Consider the following 23,119-nt stretch of genomic DNA (forward strand, 5'->3'; position numbering starts at 1 on the left):
ATGTTTGATTTCGAGGAGGGAGTATCTTAACCCTACCCAAGCCAGAGACTAGACTACCAAATGTAGTTTGCAGCTGAATTTTGAAGGCACAATCCTCAGAAAGTTAATCCAGACATAATGTGAAGATTAAATTTTTTACTGTCAAACTGGAGCCATTACAGTAGTTCTCATGTGACCACTTTGATGAAAATATGCTGTAAACCTACACTATGCAATGATTTTTCGGTTTGTCAAGAACACCGTTGGAGTTGTGTGTGTGTGTGTGTGTTTTATCTAAGTTTAGTTTATTTTTATTCAAATGTGATGAAGTTTGTTTGGCACATTCTACATAGAATCAGGGCAGTAAAATGAGGCATTAAGTACCAGGAAGTAAGTGGTATTGTTAGCTAAAGTTCATTCTTATGGGTCATAATCTATCTTCTTCAACATTGATTTCCTGAGTTGTCCGAGTTTCACTATACTGAGGTGTCTAAATATGCTGTAAATCCGCAGGACATCATCATGTCCAAGCTGGACAAGAGACGGAAGGGAGTGTTTGGTCCACCCATGGGCAAGCGGTCAGTCATCTTTGTGGACGATCTCAACATGCCTGCCAGGGAGGTGTATGGAGCCCAGCCGCCCATCGAGCTCCTGCGACAGTACTTTGACCACAAGAACTGGTCAGTTTGTTTGCGGTCCATTCGACTCACTTTCACTTCGACTGTAGGCCCCAAAGTTGGAGACTGTCAGACATTGCATTGATATATTGTAGTTTCTGTTACGAGATTATGATGTGTGCATCACATTTTGAATGTATAATGCTTCTTAGAATGGTGGTTGAAAGTTGTAGGAAAAAATAGAATCAGAGTAGAAATGGATTACCAAAAAATAGCCTTCTGGAAGACAGGAAGTTGTTTTTATATGTTGCATCCCTTGTATGCTGGCTTATGTTTATGTCTACAACTTCTTGAAAATTTAGGGATATTACAAGAGCATTAAGACAAGCTTGTATTTAATGCATTCACCACAATTTTTAGTGAAGACTAATTCTAAGATTATGCTGATTTGAAAAATTGTTGTTTCTAAGGGGGATTTTGTCTTACTCATAAGAGGGGAAAAATGCATTTTAATTCTTGGCAAAGGAGAAGTGTGTACACATACACCAAATAGTCTTCTTAGTCTGATGCTTCTCTTTCATATCTATTGAATTTGGTTTGAATCATCCATTTTATAAATGGGAAGTATTGTATTCAGAGTTGATAGCACATGCCGTCACTTCCATCAAATTTTGAAATAATACTGATTATATTTTGAAGAAATAAGTGATTTGAATATTGTTTTTGATGCAATGATCTGATTTCATCAGACAATGAACACTTGTCTGAGATATCAAAATGGAGAGGTTGATGGAAATGAATTTAGTTTTGTTGAAATTGAATGAATGAAATCTTAGAAGAAAATTATGGAAAGTAATTACAAAGAATTGTAATGGAGTAAATTATATTTAATCACCCGTATAAATCATGATTCATGATTGTGTGTTTGCCGACCTAGGTATGACAAGAAGGACACCAGTAAGATCAGTCTGATCGACATCCAGTACCTGTGTGCCATGGGCCCACCGGGAGGGGGCCGCAACCCCATCACGCCCCGGTTCCTGCGTCACTTCAACGTCATCGGCATCGTGCCCTTCAATGACGAGACCATGCAGCGGATCTTCACCACCATCGTTAGCTATTACCTCAGGGTGAGTCACTGTCCGCTCCTCTTCCTCATTTTAGAATATACAATGACTAGAATCACAGAGACAATTCAAATCTAGTCTGTAGATTTATGCATATTTTGATTGCATAAATGTATGTCTAAACACATTGGGTACCGCAACTGACATCCAGCGGTTACACACAAATACTATATGCAAGGTATGTTTGTTTTGCATTAGTTGCAGTCTGCAGACGAAATTCGAACAATGATTTAATTTTAAATTGCTTTCATGAATTCCGGCCATGGTCTGTTATCAGCCATCTCTGTCACAGTTATGAAATAATGTGGGTTTTTTTTTCAAATTTTCTCAGTGAAGTTAGTGGTGCATTGCAGTAGATCAAGATGTGAATATTAAGCTGTCTTGGATCTAGCTAACAATGCAATAATAGAATTAAACAAATCAGTAAAATTGCTTGCAATTTATATGAATAGTAATCAAATGGAAGTGCTGGAAGTTTGAATAACTGTTTATCAGTTTACATTAAATCTCAAAATACTCGTCTTGTACGTCATGATGTTACTCATACTTGCTAGGTCTATTTTGGAACAAATAGCTCCAAATGTGAGGATCTGTTACATAATTGAAGTTGTCAATCCTGATGATATTTATAGATTTTGGAAATCTAAAGTTTGCATTTGAAGTCTTTAGAAGTAAAGTGAAACAGAATTTCCATCAAGAGCTGAAATGTCTTACTCTGATCTTTGTCTTGTGAACCATCAGGCCAACGAGTTCCCTCCAGAAATCTTCACCTGCGGCAACATGGTGGTGACTGGCACCATGGAGGTGTACAAGCAGGCCATGGCCAACCTCCTGCCCACGCCGGCCAAATCCCACTACACCTTCAACCTGCGCGACTTTGCCCGCGTCGTCAACGGCGTGCTGCTCGTCAAGAAGCAGGCAGTGGAGAACAAGCGCACCTTCACGCGTCTCTGGGTGCACGAGGTCTTCCGCGTCTTCTACGACCGCCTCATCGACGACGCTGACAGGGAGTGGCTGTTCAAGTGAGTCTTGGCTTATTTGTCATCGTCATTTTGCTGCCCTCGTTATCACAGACACACGCACCCTCAATACATTGCTCGCTTGTGTGATATTTCCACTGATGGTCCTTAAACAGTACTCAGTAGAAGGTCATGGAATGGTTCTAACATCTTCTTGAAGTACACAACTGTTTATAAGCAATCCCTCTGAGAGAGGAAAGGGGTAGTCACTATTTCAGTATAACTGGAGATAGTTCAACGTTTTGTTGGGACATTCGTTTTCTTTTTCATTTTGATTGGTCCAATTCTAATTTGTGTAGTATAAAGTGCCTTGTTGGCTACAGAATGAAAGTCAGTCTTGATTTATCCCATGGTAGCTTCACTAAGTCAATGGGACAGGTAACCAGCTAAAATCAGCTCGTAAGTAGGAAACAACCAAGGGGAAATATCACATCGTTTCGAGTACACATGTATTTTGAAAGCATCTATCTTCCTCTCTTTAGGATGTAGCATACCAGTTATATTAGATGTTTTGTTGTCTTTTTTTTTTTTTGCAAGAAAATCTGTAGCCCTTCAAATTAGGTAACCCTCAATGGCAATGCACGTACAGGAAGGTGATATTATCTTGGTTGTAAGACGTCAAGACCTAACAGTTCTCATGATTTATGCTGACAGCCATCGATCTTCATGTGTGATCCCATTGAAGCAGCAGGATGCCTTGTTCTTGATTCTAAGCAATGCTCACCTTCTTTACCTTCGACCTCCGACCTCCCCCCCCCCCCCTCAATCTCACAGACTGTGTCAGACCCTGGTGAAGGACGTCTTCAAGGACAGCTTCGAGGCAGTCTTCGAGCACCTGGACCCGGACAAGCGGGGTATCAAGCAGGACAACATGCGCTCGCTGATGTTCGGTGACTACATGAACCCCGAGGCGGAGAATGAGGACAAGGTGTACGAGGAGGTGCAGTCGGTAGAGGAGTTCAACAAGGTGGTGGAGTACCAGCTGGATGAGTACAACCAGATGCACAAGACCGGGATGAACCTTGTCATCTTCCGGTAAGCCTTTGTTTTGTGTCGCAGAGCCTGACTCCAAATTGTGTTCCTCCGTCAGCTATAAATCTCATATTATGGTTCCCCCACCCCCGGAAACTCCTCCGCCATGAACACTCCCAATATTTTAAATACCCAGGTTGAAGGCAGTGTGGTAGTTGACCTTTCTTCCTCAATGGAGTCAGTTAATGTTTTGTTTTGTTTGTTTGTTTGTTTGTTTGTTTGTTTGTTTGTTTGTTTGTTTGGGGGGAGGGTAGTTCTCATAGATTAAAGTAATGAATTCAGATGTACAGTGCACCTCAGTGAAAATGTACTTTATTGATATTCTTCTGATACCGATGGTAGGATGATGGTTGTGATAGCACAAGAACAAGTTACGTATGAGCTACTGATGGAATCATGCTGAAAATTAGGACCTCGGTGGTTTTTGGAAGCAAAGCATGGCTTATGCTGACATACAATAAGCTGTTGTCACTTACCCCTTGGGGAAAATCTTCACTACTTTTTTTTTTTTTCATGTTAAAGGGCACTTCAACAAGTACAAGTATTACAAAGCAATCAAGTAAGGTTATGTGTCCATTCTTATTGTATGAGACAGAGAAACATCTGTGATGGTATCGGTTTAAGCAAACAATAATTAACTATTCATGTCTCTGTTGAAACGTGATATTACAGATATGTTCTGGAGCACCTGTCCCGCATCAGTCGAGTGCTGAAGCAGCCAGGAGGGAACGCCATGTTGGTGGGTGTAGGAGGCAGCGGACGACAGTCCCTCACGCGACTGGCTGCCCACATGGCCGGCTTCAGCCTCTTCCAGCCGGAGATCTCCAAGAGCTATGGCAAGAACGAATGGCGGGAGGACCTCAAGGTGAGTTGTTGAAGATGACACTGTCATTTTTCATCAGCTTTAGTGGTATTTATTCATAGCCTCCATGGCTTACAGACTTGTATGATTTTATTGCACCTGAAATTATTGTAGAGCATTGTTTCAAAACTTCCCAAAAGAAATTTTGAATTGCCATAAACTGATGCTCGCCTTGTATATGTGTGTAGTATTAGGCATTGCATACTTGATTTCACCTTCTCGATAATGGAATAATGACAAATGTGATCTCACCTGATATTGATTATAGATGTATGTACACATTGAAATAGAATTTTACACTGTCAAAGAGATAAAATGTGAACTGAGGAAAACTTTTGTCATTCCGATGTTAAAGGCATTATTTACCATTTGCAGATGAAACAAAAATCCAGCTTTGGTGCTTCAAAATAGTTCTAGAATGTGAGTTAGGGATAGAAACAACAAATGTAAATCAGTATAATCAATGTTAGGTATTGTTAAATATACAAAATGTGAACAATAGTTATAATAAAATTGTTTCCAGAATAAACCGTCTACAGTTATGGTTTATTGAAAAAATTGTGATATCTCCTTATATTTTAGACTTTATTGCTAAAATGTTTCTATGGTAAGATGTTTTGTGATACAACTGACCTACACATATGCATCAAATGTGATAACTCACTGTCCCCAATGGTATACAATACCTTTAAGTTGCACTTGCTAGCAAAGAGCGCTTTCACATTCCTTCATCACAGTCTGCCTTCTATACCAAAGCTAAGCTATAGCAGCTTCTGTGAGATGCATGCAATACAGTGGTAACGTACACAATATAAATCTAAGGAAAGTGATAACCATCTACCTTGACTGCGGAACTAAACTTGTGCACCCTGCTCCTGCCTCCTTGATAGTCCCTGCTGAAAAATGCCGGTGCCTTGGGTAAGCCCACAGCCTTCCTCATCACAGACACACAGATCAAGGAGGAGTCCTTCCTTGAGGACATTGACAACCTCCTCAATACGGGCGAGGTGCCAAACCTCTACGCCGTGGACGAGAAGCAAGAGCTTCTTGAGGTGAGCAGGCTTCATTCACATTGGTGATACCATGGCAACAGCTTAGCAATAGCCAATCAGACCTGTGCATAATAAGTTGTTGCTGCGGTGACTCCAGTTTAGATTATGTTGGATTACAATTATTTCAAGAATTACTCAAGGCCTTACAAATGGGGCTCCTTTTTGCCTTTTCCCGGTTCTTTATTTTGCTTTCTAGTTAATTTCGTTTCATCTATCATCTTAACAGAGAGAAGGCAGTCATCTTTTTCAACATTATGTAACCTGTTACCATGGTACTGTTGTTGTTTTTTATGCACTTCTTTAAAGTAAACTGTTTCTCAAGTAAATGAATACTTCAACTTTTACAACATAACATCAGAGTGAGTTCACATAAAGTTTATTAATATCTTTCTTTAATCAAATTATGCTTTCCTCCCTGTTTAGGAACTCTGTACCTCCATGAAGAAAAATTTTACTATAAAGATAAAATAAAAAATTATGAAATATATACAAACATGCATGACAACTTCTGTCACATCTTATGGATCATGAAGTGAAAAGGACAAATGATTTAGCCAAAGTACATGCATTGAAGTCCATACTGAAAATTTGCATCCTGCTTAACATTTGTACAATCTGTGGCATATATACTGCAACACTGTATAAACTTCTTTTCTTTATTTATTGTTAGTGGGGATATATTGCAATTGAGTGATCTCATTAAATGACTTCACTGAATGAGCTTTTCAATACGTCTTCTGCTGTGGAATCGTGGTATGTAATCACTGTCTTCCCCCCCCCCCCCCCACTTCCGTCAAATCACAGGCTGTCAGGCCAGTTGCCCAGGCAGGCGACAAAAACGCTGACTTCAGTCCCCTCGCCCTCTTTGCCTTCTTCGTCAACCGCTGCAAGGAGAACCTTCACATCATCATCGCCTTCTCGCCAATCGGCAACACCTTCAGGAACCGCCTCCGCCAGTTCCCCTCCCTCATCAACTGCTGCACCATTGATTGGTTTCAGGTTGGTCCAAACTTAAGTGTGCAGGGAGATTCAATGAGTCAGATACAGTAGTCTTCATTAAGTTAAACTAGCTGTAAACTAATGTAGTTTCTTGTGGACTCAGTAGTTAGTGAGGTGTTGTTTTTTTTTAGTTATCCTTTCTTTTTGTCATTCTTGGTTTTGTGAGATGTATGAATTTGTTGAACGAGATTTTTTCCTTCAAGAGTTCCTAAACAGGGGTTTGGAAAGTTTTAACTCATGTGCAACATTGAGAAGTGTTACAACATCTGTGAAGAAACTTCAGTACAGTCTACATGCATATTGGTGTAAAAAGAACCAGGTTATCAAATTCAGTAAGCATGTACGATGCTGTCCATCAGTTGTGTATCATTTGTCATAAGCAATCCAAACTGCACAAGCTGCTCCCACATACTTATCTGCATTAATTTTGTTGCTGTCATTGTCCTCCGTTGCTAGGCGTGGCCTGAAGATGCCTTGGAGAGGGTGGCCAACAAGTTCCTGGAGACTGTGGAGATGGAGGAGGAGGAGCGTGGAAGCGTGGTCCACATCTGTAAAAGCTTCCACACGAGTGCCAGGAACCTGTCTGAAAAGTGAGTGGATCTTCCTTGGGAAATCACGTATCATGGACTGTCAACATTCTGCACCATGTTTGAAAAAGGATACCGGTCTACTCTATTTAAAGATAGGCTGCTTTGTTATTTCAAAAGTAATCACTGACCCTATAGACTGCAGTTATCCATGTGTTGTACCAACACAAACTGAAAGAAGATATTCAGTGTGTCTGATAGTCTATACACCAAAATAAAAAAGCTCAATCTATGAAGTAATACGAAAGAGGGTTGCATGATAAATAATCTGGAGACAGAGTTTAAGCCAGTATGGTCATATTTTGCCCTATTCCCTCTTCCTGTCTCTCAGGTTCTTTGAGGAGCTCGGCAGACACAATTACGTGACCCCGACCTCGTACCTGGAGCTGATCTCGGCCTTCAAGACACTGCTGGGCAAGAAGCGGGACGAGATCGCCAAGGCCAAGCGCCGCTACGTGGTGGGCCTGGAGAAGCTGAAGTTTGCTGAGAACCAGGTGGGCGAGATGCAGGTGGAGCTGAAGGAACTCCAGCCCAAGCTGGTGGTCGCCGCCGAGGAGAACGAGAAGATGATGAAGGTGAGCTGAAAATGGAGGTCCCATGTTCGGGAGAGCAGGAGACGGAGCCAGTAGCCACGGTCTCACTGACAAAACATAGCGAAGTTTAACTTCGAGAAGTCTTTGCAAAGTTTTGCTCGTCCATCCACACTGGCGGCCAAACTTCTTGAAGTTTCAGTTCTCGAAGCTTGGGTCACTGATGTGCATATGCAGTATAGTGTAGAATTAAGTGTGTACCATCTGACAGCTAATGATTGCGATGTAACAATGCACACACATACCTCGCAATGAATGCACGCTTTGGAGGCACTGCAATGAACACACGCTTCGGACGTACCGCAATGGATTGGTCTTGTGACGGATCAGATTTCACAAAGTTTCAGTTGCGTGTGTCCAGACTGCATAAACTTCGAGAACTTAAACTTTGCAAACTTGGTTGGGTGCTGGAGTTAGAACTGTGCATGTAGGAGTAAATGTTCATGAAATCTGTATAGAATTAAGAGATTATTTTGCTTTTATTGTTTTGTTTTGGTGTCTCCAGTTTCTACATTTCACACTTTACATTGTTCATACAATTATAATTATGATTACGATTATCATGGAATTACACCTTACGCACTTGTGCTTCTCTTCTTCTAGTGCATGACCATTGCAATTTTTGTCTGTGCTATATATCACGGGTACACCATCAATGAATAACTCTATCTCACATGTCTCTCATGAACTTCATCACAAGTCAGAGAATGCCTTGTTTCTTCTCCCTGTGTAGGTGATTACCAAGGAGTCAATAGAAGTCCAGGCCACAAGCGAGATTGTCAAGAGAGACGAGGCGTCAGCCAATGAGCAAGCAGCCGCAGCCCAGGCCCTCAAGGATGAATGCGAGAGTGATCTGGCCGAGGCCATCCCAGCGCTTGAGGCTGCCCTGGCTGCTCTCAACACCCTGAAGGTATCTTCATCCTTTTTTTTTTTCTTGACATGGGATCCATAAAAGGGATGGCTCCTAGCTTTACATGATTACTTGCATAGTTTGACAAACAGTAACTGGGACATAGGTATTATGCTATAATGATTTCTATACGGATAAAACTCCTGTGTATTGCAATGGATGTTAGATGCCCAAAGTGTTGATAGAAAGTAGAGGTAAATTGAATTATTATCTAACTTTAACGTTCATGACTTTAGAAGTATTCGTAGTCCAAACTAGTAGCATGCTACCTTAATAAGAAATGCCGCATTGTGGGGGCCTGAGAATAGAAATTTGGCTGGATATAAGAAAAAAAAATTGCAACCATTTGGGATATTTGTGGAAGATATTGGCCTTAGCAGTTGAATCCTACAGTGTTGGAGGTGAAGATATGTCTTGTGAAAAATAATTGTAGATAGCTCGTTGCTGCTGAGCCTTGTCAGGTGCATGATAGAAATGTCATGCGACCTGTCAATGGTTGCCAGAAGTATTCATGAGACAAACAATTATTTTCACCCCTAATGTTGTAGGATTTGGGATATTGTTCTAAATGGGATAACCAAGGCTTATCTATCTCACACACCCTCTGGTCAGGTCTGGGGTCTTTTGTAACTTATTTTCCCTTCTTGTTGGTCTCCCTGCTTCTAGTGTTGCACCACTTCAAAGAATTCAAAACACAGCTGCTAGGCTTGTAACCCTTACAAAAAGATCTGACCACATTACTCCTGTTCTCCAATCCCTCCACTGGCTCCCCATACATCAACGTATCACCTTCAAAATCCTCCTTATCGTTTACAAGATATGTAATAATCTTGCTCCATCTTACCTCAAAGACTTAATTTCTTTCCGCTCCTCCACTTCAACCCGTTCTCTTCGTTCTTCCTCCACTCTCCAACTATCACATGGTCCCCGCACCTGCACCCGCTATGGTGATAGGGCCTTTTCTGTTATTTCCCCGTCTCTCTGGAATAAACTTCCTCTCCATATTCGTAATGCTGATAACGTTGATAAGTTCAAGTCATCGTTGAAAACTTATCTGTTTACTCAACTTTAATTATGTTGTTTTGCTGCTGTATGTTATATTATTATATGTATATTTACATAATGCTGTATTTTATCTTAATGTCATACTTTTTTTTTCTTTTCTTTTCTTTTTCCGGATCAATGCGCTTAGAAACATCAGTATTAAGCGCTATATAAATGTTATTCATTATCATTATCATTATTTTCGCTACGAACCTTTTCTTTAACCCATCATGCCCTGTTGGTACTTTGCAGCCTGCTGACATTGCTGTGGTGAAGACGATGAAGAACCCACCATCTGGCGTGAAGCTGGTCATGTCGGCTGTCTGCGTCATGAAGGACATCAAGCCGGAGAAGATCAACGACCCCGCGGGCACTGGAGGAAAGATCCTGGACTACTGGGGGCCCTCCAAGAAATTGGTCGGGGACATGAACTTCCTCAACATGCTGAAGACCTATGATAAAGACAATATTCCGGTAAAGAGGCATTTTTATTTTGTTACATTTCAAATAAAATGACCAAAAAAAAAAATTCATAATGAGGTTATCAAGGAATATTATGACATGTTTTTGTGGTATGTCATTTATTTGAAATACTTGTAAATGTCATGTTTCAGTGAGCCTGGTTTTTATAGAAGTGAAATATGGTATGGTTTTTCTCATCAATTTTGCCTTAAATGTTGAGTAATTTAGCTGTGCAATACCACTGGATGCATACCCCCATTTTGGATTTTTTTTTAAATCAATCAATTTCCTAAAATCCATCTTTCTTCTCTCAAATGTCCCAATTAAAATGATAGATGTTATATGAATGTCAGTTCTCATATGCAAGAAGAGCTACTTACCAATATCTGAAGGTAGGCCTATTTAAAACTTCTAATTGTCCTGCAGAAGAGAAAAATATCATGTTTCATGTGCTTCTTGTCATTTCTAAGCAATAATTCTAAACATCTTTTGTTTGTTCAAATTGGATTTGAAATCAGCGTATGTAATTATTTCAATTCCTTTCAATTTTTTCAACCAAGAGGTACTATGAGTTCAGGCTGTACCATGTTGCAGCTACCACTCACAGCTACCACTCACTGCGCATTGTCTGCTGTACATTCAGTTTATCAGTGAAAACTGCAACCAATACATGGTAGCACAACTTGAAATTAACACAAATAGATGCTTAATGGATGCTATAACTATCTGATGTTCTGGTTCACAGATTTGAAAAGAAATGTCACTATTAACTCATAGACATGAAATGCAAGAATCAATGTATGCATCTTCTCCTAGGTAAAGAAACTGCACTGTAGGTCATGCAAAATAAATAGATGTCTATACTCATACACATTTTTTTGGGTGGTTACTCCAAATAGGTTCCTACCATGAAGAAGATTCGCACAGAGTTCATCACCAATCCCGAGTTTGACCCTGCCAAGGTGGTCAAAGCCTCCTCTGCTGCCGAGGGCCTGTGTAAGTGGGTGATGGCCATGGAGGTGTACGACCGCGTGGCCAAGGTGGTGGCCCCCAAGAAGGAGAAACTGAAGGAGGCCGAGGAGTCCCTGGCTACCACCATGTCAATCCTCAATGGTAAGAGAGAGAAACCATGCCCTGTCCACATAATAATGATAATGATTATAATATGGATTTATATAGCACCAAATCCACTCTGTTAGAGTGCTCAAAGCACATACATCTTATCATTACTGCATACTGCAAAACAGAAACATTCGCGGCATGGAACTTTCGCAAATTGGAGCTGATGGCCTTTTTTGCAGCATGAAACTTTCACAAATTGCGGACCAAGAAAAGATTATGAGTATAGTTGGCATACTGGATTGTGTAGACAAAGACTTTTGTATGCATGTGACTTTCATGAATTGTGGCTCCTCATGAAACTCGCAAATGTTTCATGCATGCGAAAATGTCTGGTTTTACAGTAGCATTACACACATCCATAAAGCCAGCAGTATCACATGTATTGTCTCTAAGGCTGTGTTCATTTTGAGCCACAGTGAACGGTTGAGAAGGGGAAAGAAAGTTAGATTTTGATTATTTTTCACCCACTGAGATATATGCCAAACATCCAATTTAATGTTTGATTTTATTGTATCATTGTCAAACTGAATAAGTGCAGAAATTTGATAAGTAAACATTACATGCTCGAATGTGTAACAGACATACTTCATTAATGTGGTACTTATCATATAAATGCGCAAACTGTTCCGAACACTCAGCAGCAACATATTAGACAATGACTGATGTTTCTACAAGGGGCACAGCAACAATGACAGTTTAAAAGAAATAACAGTATATGTCTATTAAGCACATTGTGGCAAATGTCTCTTGTTAAACCCCAAACAGCCAAGCGGGCGGAGCTTAAGGCAGTGGAGGACCGGCTGCAGAACCTGAAGGACCAGTTCCAGGAGATGACCGACAAGAAGGACCAGCTGGAGAAACAGGTGGACCTCTGCGCCAAGAAGCTGGAGAGGGCGGAGAAGCTCATTGGTGGTCTCGGGGGCGAGAAAGAGAGGTAAGGGGGTGGGGGGAACCCTTCAGGGGGCTATTTTCTTCACGGGAAGCATACTGTAAATTGTGTGTTCATTCCGGATGACAATGAAACTGTCCTGTATTTACAATGCCTTTCCAATATGATTGTGATAATCACTTTAGTTCTGATACATTTATGTTCAAGGATGCACTCCAAGGTCACCTCCATTGTGATTAGCTACTTTGTACACATTCCCTAGTGCATCACAGTGCTGAATAATACTCTGCATTATCCAACGTTTTTCAGTGTATTAAATCCAGATCCAGATTACTGAAAGCCCCATTTGCATCTGATTCTATCATAGCTGGTGTCTGAAGTAATAGTGTCTTAGTTGCATAAAATTATATTTGTCACCCATAAATTTGACGACATTACTTTCAAGTCAAAGGAGAAAAAAAAAATGTTTTCAACCATGCTATGGGAAGCATGGCTCATGCAGATATACCTATATCTCACAAGTCATTAGTCCTACTCATTCCGCTTGCTTCGAGCAAGTTTGAGCAATCTTTTATCACTGAATCAATTTGAATGTCATGATGATAGAGTGTCCATAGTGGAGATGAAGTCGTGGAGACTGATCAGGGCTTGATGTTATAATTGTATTAAGACATGTGTGTACTAAGTAATGCTAAATTGATCTCATTTATGGCACTTCAGCGATTGATGTCTTCAGAGATTTAAGTTGTAAATAAACCTACTTTGATGTATATGATCAATTGTTTCAACAGTGTGACAAGGCAGTTGGTGTTATTGTGCAGTTAGCGTAATTGTGTAATGTAGCTTTGATAACGGCTCACAAAGCAAGGAATATTGAATGGTAAGGATGAGAAATAGAAGTGCTGAATAGAGGAATAAGATGTTTTAGGTCTTTGTTTGAAAATAGACAATTTTAAGCGATTTTGCATATCTACCTTTCTGTTCAGATGGACCATTGCTGCCGCCAACCTGCAAGACATCTACGACAACCTCATCGGTGACGTCCTGATCTCCTCAGGCGTCATCGCCTACCTGGGGGCGTTCACCTCTTCCTTCCGGTCAACCTGCACTAATGGCTGGAGTGCAGTGTGCAAGGTCAGTGGTTCAAGCCTCCTACTATAGGCATTTCAGACGACGATAGTAACAGTTCGACTACTGCCAAACCACATCAACCTCAATCTTTTATTATCATGATCTTTGCGTACCATGGAACATGGTATGTCTGATTTATTTTCTCTTGTGACCATTCAGATTGAAAGAAAAAAAGGCTCATGTATTTTTTTTGTAACTGCATCATTTAAGTTCAATGAAATGAAAAGACATTTTAAGGAAAAAACAGATTTTGGTGTGTATGTGTGTATGTAGAGGAGTTTTGGATGTTTTTTAGGATCACAAACCAAGTAGGGCCTAAAGCCCCATAAAATAAAATAGTGTGATAGCAAGAATGTCTTTCAATGACTTTACTCTATTGTCCGTGCAGGAGAAAGAAATTCCTTGCTCCAGTTCGTTCTCCCTGAGTAACACCCTCGGCGAGCCGATCAAAATCCGCGCCTGGAACATTGCTGGCCTCCCCACAGATAACTTCTCCATTGACAATGGTGTCATCGTCGACAACGCAAGGAGATGGTGAGCTGTCCAGCTTAGTTGTGTGTTGTTTGGTAGAGCAGCTCTCATTTTGTGTACTTAATTGTTTTTTACTTCATCTCTTACTCCCATTCACTGCTTTTTCTTCTCTTATTTATGCTTTATTTGTGCTTGGATTTTCCTAAGTTTGTTTTTCTTTGTTGGGGATGTGATTTCAAGATATAAATGTTTCCATATTTAGTGCTGGAATGTGGCTGCATGGAAGAGCCTTCAGTTTGGATATGTCGTGCAAACTTTGGTTTATTCAATGCAGAAAATTGATTTTGCTAATCCATTACAGATAATCCATTTCATTTTTCTTATGTGGCCACATGAGTTAATGTGGTTGATCTTCTCATTGTGTAAGGAGGCCATTGGCTACCATGTTGCTCTAAACTACGGAAGGACCCACCTCAGTTAAGTCGGTCACTAATGTCGTCGACCTCACTGACTATTCCTTCCTCATTCCTCAGGCCACTGATGATTGACCCGCAAGGCCAGGCCAACAAGTGGGTGAAGAACTCGGAGAAGGACAACAAGCTGTCGGTCATCAAGCTGACCGACAGTGACTACATGCGTATCCTGGAGAACTGCATCCAGTTTGGCACCCCGCTGCTCCTGGAGAACGTTGGGGAGGAGCTTGATCCATCTCTGGAACCCCTGCTCCTCAAACAGACCTTCAAGCAAGGTGGGTTGTGAAAGAATGTCTGAAAGTCACACAGATGTCATGTTATATGTCTTTGTATATTAGCACCCATCTGCCATTTATTGCGGTGCCTGGCAAATAGTGTAATGAGAAACAAAAAGGGCTCTGATGCCACCTTGAGTTTGAATACCTGTCTTATGCTCAGCCAACTGTAGGAATGCAGAGTAACTGATAATGGATTTAAAGAGAAAGGTCTGCATTATTTGCTTTCAGTTCGTTTTATGCTGGTAGAACTTTTCATGTCTCGAGCTCATTATTTACAATATTGCAGAGTTACATGTATGGTCATGGGAAAAATTACATACAGTATCATGGTATCATTGAACTTGAAATCATATCCAATTCATTGAATGATTGATGTAAGATTTAAGAGGTCAAGCAATCCCCCATGATAGCTAGCCCTCCTTTTGTGAGTACCCTCCTAGATGTAAGCTGGGGTTACTAGGTTTGATTTTCTTCAGTGTCATTTCAAGAGTGTGAGAGGGAGTAGTTGCATGTTCAGAGTGACACCAAAAACAACATCATTGGTTTGCATACACAGTGTTTTCAGTGATGTCAGACAGCCCAAGTCAGTCCAGTGACGTGGAATGTTTGATGGCATGATCTGGTAATTGGTGTCATTTTAGTGTGATGCAAGATCATCTACTATCATCTACTATAGGCAGACCATAATCTGATTAAGTTAGTTTTCTTTAAAAGGACAGAATAATTGGCATCAGCAATTCAAAATGAGGACTTGCACAATAAAGGATTACGCACAAGAGTTTACGTCTAAAAAAAAAAAATTCCCTGAACATATCCCCCCTCCATTTTTTGCCCTCTGTACCAGGTGGTATTGACTGCATCAAGCTAGGGGAGAGTGTGATAGAGTACTCCCAGGACTTCCGCTTCTACATCACCACCAAGCTGCGCAACCCCCACTACCTGCCCGAGCTCTCCGTCAAGGTCTCCCTCCTCAACTTCATGATCACGCCGGACGGTCTAGAGGACCAGCTGCTTGGGATCGTGGTCGCCAAGGAGAGGTCAGTCCCTGGGGGGGTCACAGGTCACAGGTCATGGGTGTGGCACGGAAGGGAGGTCTCATTGCCGTATTTGATAAGATAAAATATCAGGTGTGAGTTTCTTCAATTTGTCTCCCTCTACAATTGAAATCTGTTGAGATCGCGACTGCTGATCTGTAATTTAATGATTTGTAGAGGGAGACAAATTGAAGAAACTCACACCTAAACCTTCACCCCTCTGAATAATATCTTTCTTTCATTGAAGATAAAACATGTTCTGATTTTGATCAGAATATGGTTTTGATTTGATTCGGAGGATTTGGCAGAGGGGGACAACTGACAATAGTGTGGAAACTTGAAACTTGTGCCTTTAAAGGACAAGTTCACCTTCATAGACATGTGGGTTGAGTGAATGCAGCAATATTAGTAGAACACATCAGTGAGAGTTTGAGCAAAATCAGACAATCCGTTAAAAAGTTATGAATTTTTGAAGTTTCTACTCAGTCACGGCTGGATGAAAAGACTACTATTGCTTGTGATGTCACATGAGTACAACGATATAAAGAAAGAATAAAGAAAATTCAACATATTTCCATTTTTCTCGCATAACAAAAGAACACTCGACTTCTCTCTTTCAGAAGGAAGGGGGAATAATATTACCCTTAACATACGTCAGTAGCAAGTCGAAGAACTGCGCACTTTATTCAAAAAGTAAAGTTTTGTGAAATTCTCTTTTTATTTTCCTTATATAGTTGTACGCATGTGACATCATACACTGTAGTAGTCTTCTCTTCCAGCAGTGACTGCGCAGATATTTAAAAAATTCATAACTTTTGAACGGATTGTCCGATTTTCCTCAAACTTTCACTGATGTGTTCTACTAATATTGCTGCATTCACTCAATTCATATGTATATGAAGGTGGAATTGTCCTTTAAGTTCTGGAGTTTTTCATCACCTTACAGATAATTCCACTGTTCAGAAACTTGTCTTTTGCTATACTTCTTCAGTTTTAGTTCAAAGGACATCACTGTGTTTCAATGGATGCGCCAAAAATTGTTTTTCAATCTGTTATTAAGTATGGATGGATGCAATTAGATATTGGTCTTCAGTAGCGTATGATATCCCAATACACAGAAACATAATTCAGATTGCTGACATGTACTACTTTGTATGAGCCGACTTCATCTGGATTTGCTTCTGATGTCTTTCAGGTACCTGGAACAGTTGAAAATATAACAGAAATGTGTTGCAATCATAAGAATTTAACTTGCACGGCAGATGACAATGCAGAATAATTTCCAGCAATGTGTTAACAGATACCCATTAGCTGTACATCTGAACATTGTGCGATATCCTAGTCATAGGTTTGGCAGGGCTTTTTAAATGTTCTCTCAGGTTTTAGCTCGTAAGAGAATAATATTTCAAGAATAAGTATTGCAACCTGTTCAAGGGAGAGACATCGATTCGACCATGTCTGCTTTTCCCTCCTTTGCCCAGGCCGGAGTTGGAGGAGGAACGGCAAGCTCTCATCCTGCAGAGTGCTGCCAACAAGAAGCAGCTGAAGGAGATTGAGGACAAGATCCTGGAGACGCTCTCCTCTTCCGAAGGCAACATCCTGGAGGATGAGAGCGCCATCTTGGTCCTGGACTCGTCCAAGGTCCGTCCCCGTTTGACCCTACACGTGCTGATTTAATTATTTTCAAATAAAAGTTGACTTGAATTGAAAAGAGTTGTATATTACGGACTTGCACAAAGAAGGCTAATTTAGGTGACTGCTCAAGCAACCTGGCAGACATAGATGGTGGATATTATTCACATAAGACAGAAATGCATTTGCAAACAGTGATGCAGATGGTTTTATTGATTGGCAGTCCGTTATACAAGTGTAATTATTGTACCTTTCTAGCCTTTATGCAGTCCAAGGAGTATTGCAGTTTGACATGAGCTTTTAAGAAAAATAGTACTGAATTATCCCCATTCATTATCAGTACCCCGTATTATTATTATTGTTATTATTGTTGTTATTATTATTATCATTATTATTATTATTATTATTATTATTATTATTATTATTATTATTATTATTATTATTATCATTATTATCATTATTATTATCATTATTATTATTATTATCATTATTATTATTGTTGTTGTTGTTGTTATTGTTATTATTATTCACACTTGACAAGTGAATTGAAGTTATCCTTGTCAAAGCGTACCATCAATTATGCTGTTGTGAACTCGTAGATATTCCCATCCACATTTAACACTCAGTGTGTGCTGATGCAACTGCTGAGTTCATGCGTTTTTCTTTTCTTTTTCTGTCAAATGTGCTCTAGGTCCTTTCGGATGAGATCTCCAAGAAGCAGAAGATTGCCGAGGAAACAGAGAAGAAGCTGAACGAATCCCGCGCCGGCTACCGCCCCATCGCCAAGCACTCCAGCGTGCTCTTCTTCTCCATCGCCGATCTTCCCAACATCGATCCCATGTACCAGTACTCCCTGACCTGGTTTGTCAACCTCTACATCAACTCCATCTCGGACAGGTGAGTGGAGATACCTCGGAAGTGATAAGCGAGCATCCCTTGTTGCTTTCCAAGAAAAATCGTTTTCTCTGGGAGGAAGTTATCTGTTGTCACATATGAAACATAGTGCAAGTTAATATATCCTTAGCCTTTTTATCATTCATATGACAAAAACAAAACAAAAGAGTTTTCTCCTTGAGAGCAAGTTTATTGAGGAAACCACATATATGTTCTTCTTTCACATGTAATTCGTACTCTTTCTTTTTCATATATAATCATTTTACCAATATCTTGACTATGTTCTTCTGTATTTTCTCTTTAGTCCTCATCTTCTCCTGTAACCAATTTTCATAGTTGCAGCTTCCCACCTTGATTTCATATGGGTGTAGCTGAAGTATAAGGAAGTGCCTTTTTTCAGAGGGAGACATTAAACTTGCTCATACATGCTGATAATAAAAGGCGAGATGTATCGCCTCAGTATCTTAGAGCATAGACACCATCACATGCCAGAATTCCTTTGAACCCAATTTTCTCAATAATGCTATATTTTGGTTAGACTAGTGGTGCACATATCTCACACTCATTAATGGTTGACAGTTTGATTGACTGTGCATAATATCTGTGTGTTTAATTGTTTTTTTCCTCTCTCCATCAGCAACAAGTCCAAGATCCTAGAGAGGCGTCTCCGATATCTGTCCGACCACTTCACGTACAACCTGTACTGCAACGTCTGCCGCTCCCTGTTTGAAAAGGACAAACTCCTCTTTTCCTATCTCCTCTGCATCAACATCCTCTTGTAAGTGTTGCTGAAAGCAGTCTTTAAAGAAATGAATGATAGAACGTTCATAATAGTTCTATCTCTATCTCCATGTCATATGCGCTCTCTCCATACCTGCGAATCTTCGTCAGTGTGCCATTTCTTTTGGATTAGATACTTTTGATATCTTTGTTGTGATATGATGCATCAAGATTTTTTAGTAGTTCCATCTTCATGTCATGTACATACTATCCATGCCTATGAATCTTCATAATTTTGCTGTATCTTTTGGATCTGAGACTGTATCTTTGTTGTGACATGATGCATGAAGATTTCCCCCTGCCGTTTCTTTTACTGCTGACCTACCTGCAAACTCTAGGCCTATATGTCGCTCATTGGTTTGGCAGCAGCATGAGAATGATGGGTGTCTGTCAATTTTTCTTGATGATGGAGCGATAATATCTTTGCCATATTTTTTTCTGTAGCTGTATGATGCTTTCTTTGCAGCATTGTAATGTCTTTTAGCTGAATCACTCTGGCATGTATCTGGTATACTGTCATCTCGATTTTAATACAATGAACTGAAGACTTCACACTTTCTTCATCTAAAACCAGTCTACATTTGTACGTCTACATCACCTGTCGTATCAATCAACCACATCGGTTTCCACATCATTACTACTGTTTATGAGACTTGTATACAAAGTCATTTTCACGATGGATTCGATCGCGTACATGTACATCTTACAGATTGAAATAATTACCAGAAGTACGAAAGGTACACGCAATGGATTATAGACTGAGAACAGTGGTAGCCATAGTGCTGTGCATAGAGTGTAACTTGAATGACATACTTCATCTACACGTGTATGCAACATCTCAATTACCACTGGATGACCAAGTTCATATTTTTCATTTATTGAACTGACATCTGCCACTTCATACTAGTTTTGTTTGCATCATGCTTTATTTTCTGTCTCAACATCCGTGCACGACTTCATGTTTCATGCCATTATTCTTCCCTCCATCGAAATACATCCACCTCTCTTTTTACAGGGCTGCCACTGATACGTAAGTCTGAATTTAACAGGATTTATTTACACTAACACCAGAGTTCTTTTCCAGTAACGCTGCACTAATGTGGATTGTTTTGGTTTGTGCATAGTTTGGTGCATTTTTCTGTATGTTTTTTAATGGGTTTTCTGGTTGTATTTGTGGAGTTTTGCTCAACTTCTTGACTGATCACACTGGGGCAAAGGAGATTCTTTCTAATTTCTTTCCTTCCTCTGTGTGTGTGAGTGTGAAAAAGGGTATCTAGAAGCAAGGGAAATGTTATGGTTCTGTGCTAGATTAGTAGTATTCATCTAACTCTGCCTGCAACTGTTTGATGTTAACTTTGTGAGAATTAGATTTGTATTTTGATGAGTCTTGCTATAATTCTGCGCTAGGGATTGCTAACATTGTGGAAGTTTGGCAAGTTATTGGGCTTAGCTTTAAGACATACTTTTCAGCTGAGCTTATTCAGGAGAAATTGGACAAATGTAACAGGAAAGAAAGATTAAGTGTAGATTTGCTTTTTCAGTTTATGAGACTCGTAAAGCCTGTAATAGACTTCTCATTTAGTGACCTCCTATAGTCATGTTAAGGTTTTGTTATTTTAAGGCTTTATAGAATTATCTAAACTTCAAACTGTCGGATTGCAATAGATGTGAAATATTTTGCAACATGGAAACTTTCGAGAATTTTATGCTCCACTGAACACAGGCAAATATAAGAACTTGCTGATATTTTCTAACTTTTTGAGTTTTGTGCAAAAATACTATAATTTCAAACTGACACACAAGTATGGTGTACTGCTTTTGGTCCAGCACAGGAAACGAAGGGTATTAAAGTTTCCGCTTTTTGCAGTCTATCTCTGCACAATGACAATAAATTATATTCTGTAAACTTTTGTCAGCTTGCAACGCCTGATTCCATCGACTGGCATTCGTCAAATTCTTTCCCTCGTCCTTACATCCGTAGATGCCTCCCTTAGTTCACTCTTTACTCGTTAAAGAAGTTTAATTGAAAAATCAAATAGACTTTGAGTCTCTTCTGAGGATTTGTGTAATCTCGTAAGGAATAGAGAGGTGCACTTGTTCACTTTTCTCTGAGTGGTGTTTGAACAGTAATTCATTCGTTCTTTTTTAAAATGTTGTGTGTAGTGAAAAATCTTGGTAGTTTGTTTGTGTTTGGTGGTTGATACTGGGTCATTTCCAGAATGAAAACCTTGTTTGTTCCCATTTTCACCAGTGGCCTGAGCCCTGGTTTTCATTTGCCGGTGGCCTTAGGAAGATATGTTTGTCCAGTAAAGTGAATCATTTCTTGGTTTGGCACCTTGACAAATTCCACTGAGGTAACTAGTGAAAAGTGGGCAATTTTCATTCATTTTCACGGTCAGCAACTGTAATCCCCTACAGCTAAGGAATGTCTGTGATACAAGGTCACATCGTAATAAATAGCTTTTCCTGGAAAGCTAAACAAAACAAAACAAAACAAAAATAAGCGTGTGCCAAGCCTGTAGCAGTTTACAAGCTGAACAAATTATACTACATATCAGCAATTATGACACTGAAGGTCATGATCTACCGACTACTATCCAAAATGTGAATTGATGAACCAGATAAGAGTTGCTATCTGGTGAGAATTTTTTTCTTTTTTTATCAACTTCAAATCTATTAAATGGTGTCTTGCCATTTTCTTCTGTTTTAAGTGAAGGAACAAAAAGAAAAAAAAAGAAGATAAATAACTTGAAACTCCAGTATGTGCAATAACATAAAGCCAAAGAGCATAACATAATGGGGATACAACTAGACGTAGATGAATAAGAGAGGACGTACAAGAAGAAAGCAGAAATGATTGATATGTGGTTGGTTTGTCTGTGGCCCTTGCAGAGACAAGAAGGAGATGGACCAGGGGGAGTCCATGTTCTTCCTCACCGGAGGCGTGGGCCTGGAGAACAAGCTGGAGAACCCCGACCCCTCCTGGCTCTCCGACAAGAGCTGGGACGAGCTGTGCAGGATGTGCGACATGGCGGCCTACAAAGGTTTCAGGTGAGACGGACTCCAGGGCTGTTAGTAAGAATGTTGAGAGCTCTCTACGTAATTCCATTCAAAGACCTGCCTATATCTGTTGGTCACTAGTTGGGCAGGCAACATGATGCTATATGAATAGCTGTGTCTGAGGCATTATGCTCTGTTTGATTTGAACTGGGACAGATGAGTGGTGATGGCCGTTGCTTGGGCAACTTGAGACGATTGATTGCAAATTTATAGATTTTGGATGAATAGTTATCGCTGCTGCCATGGCAACAAGTAGGCAGCTACGAATCAGCCCTGAGCATGAGGAAGAAGATGCTAGTATTGCCATCCAGGCTCTGTCTGACTGAATCTCAGTTGGTCAGATAATCCTTTCCACTACAGAGCAGGTTGAAACTGAGGCTGATCAAGACAGGGTTTTGATAGGGGAGGGGAGGGGAGTCCTCAGACTATTCTCAACTATATAAAAATATAGCAATGATTTTTTAGAGGGGGTTTTGATGCTTTCTAGGTGTAGAACACTTTAAGTTTGTGTCTCAGTGTCTTTGTTTTCTGTTGTTTCATTTGCTCCTCTCCCATCAGTCTTGTGAGTTAAAGGACAAGTTCACCTTCATAAACATAAGGATTGAGAGAATGTAGCAATATTAGTAGAACACATCATTGAAAGTTTGAGGAAAATCAGACAATCCGTTCAAAAGTTATGAATTTTTGAAGTTTTTGTGCAGTACCCGCTGGATGAGAAGACTACTGCAGTGTATGAATAACTTCGATGTCACATGCGTACAACAATATAAGGAAAATATAAAGAGAATTTCACAAAATTCCATCTTTTGAAAAAAGTACAGATTCCCCTGACTCGTTACCGACAAATGTTATGGGTAATATTATTCCCCCTGCCTTTAGAAAGAGGCAAGTCAAGTGCACTTTTATTATGCCAAAAAAGTGAAAATATGTTGAATTTTCTTTTACATTTTCTTTATACTGTTGTACGCATATGACTCACAAGCTGTAGTAGTCTCCTCATCCAGCGGTTCCAACACAAAAATTTGAAAAATTCATAACTTTTGCATCGATTGTGCAATTTTCCTCAAACTTTCAC

At 40.0% G+C, this 23,119-nt stretch overlaps 1 protein-coding gene across 1 annotated transcript in view; it reads left to right on the forward strand.

Moving 5' to 3' along the window:
* Positions 1 to 23,119, forward strand: part of LOC139717318 (dynein axonemal heavy chain 12-like) — a 67,559-nt gene that overhangs the window by 29,696 nt on the left and 14,744 nt on the right. The window contains exons 33-54 of the mRNA XM_071628815.1: positions 493 to 659; positions 1,534 to 1,726; positions 2,465 to 2,745; positions 3,517 to 3,777; positions 4,447 to 4,639; positions 5,527 to 5,688; positions 6,493 to 6,687; positions 7,144 to 7,277; positions 7,606 to 7,849; positions 8,598 to 8,774; positions 10,071 to 10,292; positions 11,180 to 11,393; positions 12,168 to 12,336; positions 13,278 to 13,425; positions 13,811 to 13,956; positions 14,427 to 14,641; positions 15,489 to 15,681; positions 17,160 to 17,319; positions 18,002 to 18,207; positions 18,842 to 18,982; positions 20,000 to 20,014; positions 21,877 to 22,035. Of these exons, the coding sequence (XP_071484916.1) occupies positions 493 to 659; positions 1,534 to 1,726; positions 2,465 to 2,745; positions 3,517 to 3,777; positions 4,447 to 4,639; positions 5,527 to 5,688; positions 6,493 to 6,687; positions 7,144 to 7,277; positions 7,606 to 7,849; positions 8,598 to 8,774; positions 10,071 to 10,292; positions 11,180 to 11,393; positions 12,168 to 12,336; positions 13,278 to 13,425; positions 13,811 to 13,956; positions 14,427 to 14,641; positions 15,489 to 15,681; positions 17,160 to 17,319; positions 18,002 to 18,207; positions 18,842 to 18,982; positions 20,000 to 20,014; positions 21,877 to 22,035 (3,995 nt within the window). The remainder of the gene's footprint in view (positions 1 to 492; positions 660 to 1,533; positions 1,727 to 2,464; positions 2,746 to 3,516; positions 3,778 to 4,446; positions 4,640 to 5,526; positions 5,689 to 6,492; positions 6,688 to 7,143; positions 7,278 to 7,605; positions 7,850 to 8,597; positions 8,775 to 10,070; positions 10,293 to 11,179; positions 11,394 to 12,167; positions 12,337 to 13,277; positions 13,426 to 13,810; positions 13,957 to 14,426; positions 14,642 to 15,488; positions 15,682 to 17,159; positions 17,320 to 18,001; positions 18,208 to 18,841; positions 18,983 to 19,999; positions 20,015 to 21,876; positions 22,036 to 23,119) is intronic.

This window comes from Diadema antillarum, unplaced genomic scaffold (assembly GCF_040938485.1).
Source record: "Diadema antillarum isolate AM-2024a unplaced genomic scaffold, OU_Dant_1.0 scf00000074, whole genome shotgun sequence".
NCBI classification, from domain to species: Eukaryota; Metazoa; Echinodermata; class Echinoidea; order Diadematoida; family Diadematidae; genus Diadema; species Diadema antillarum.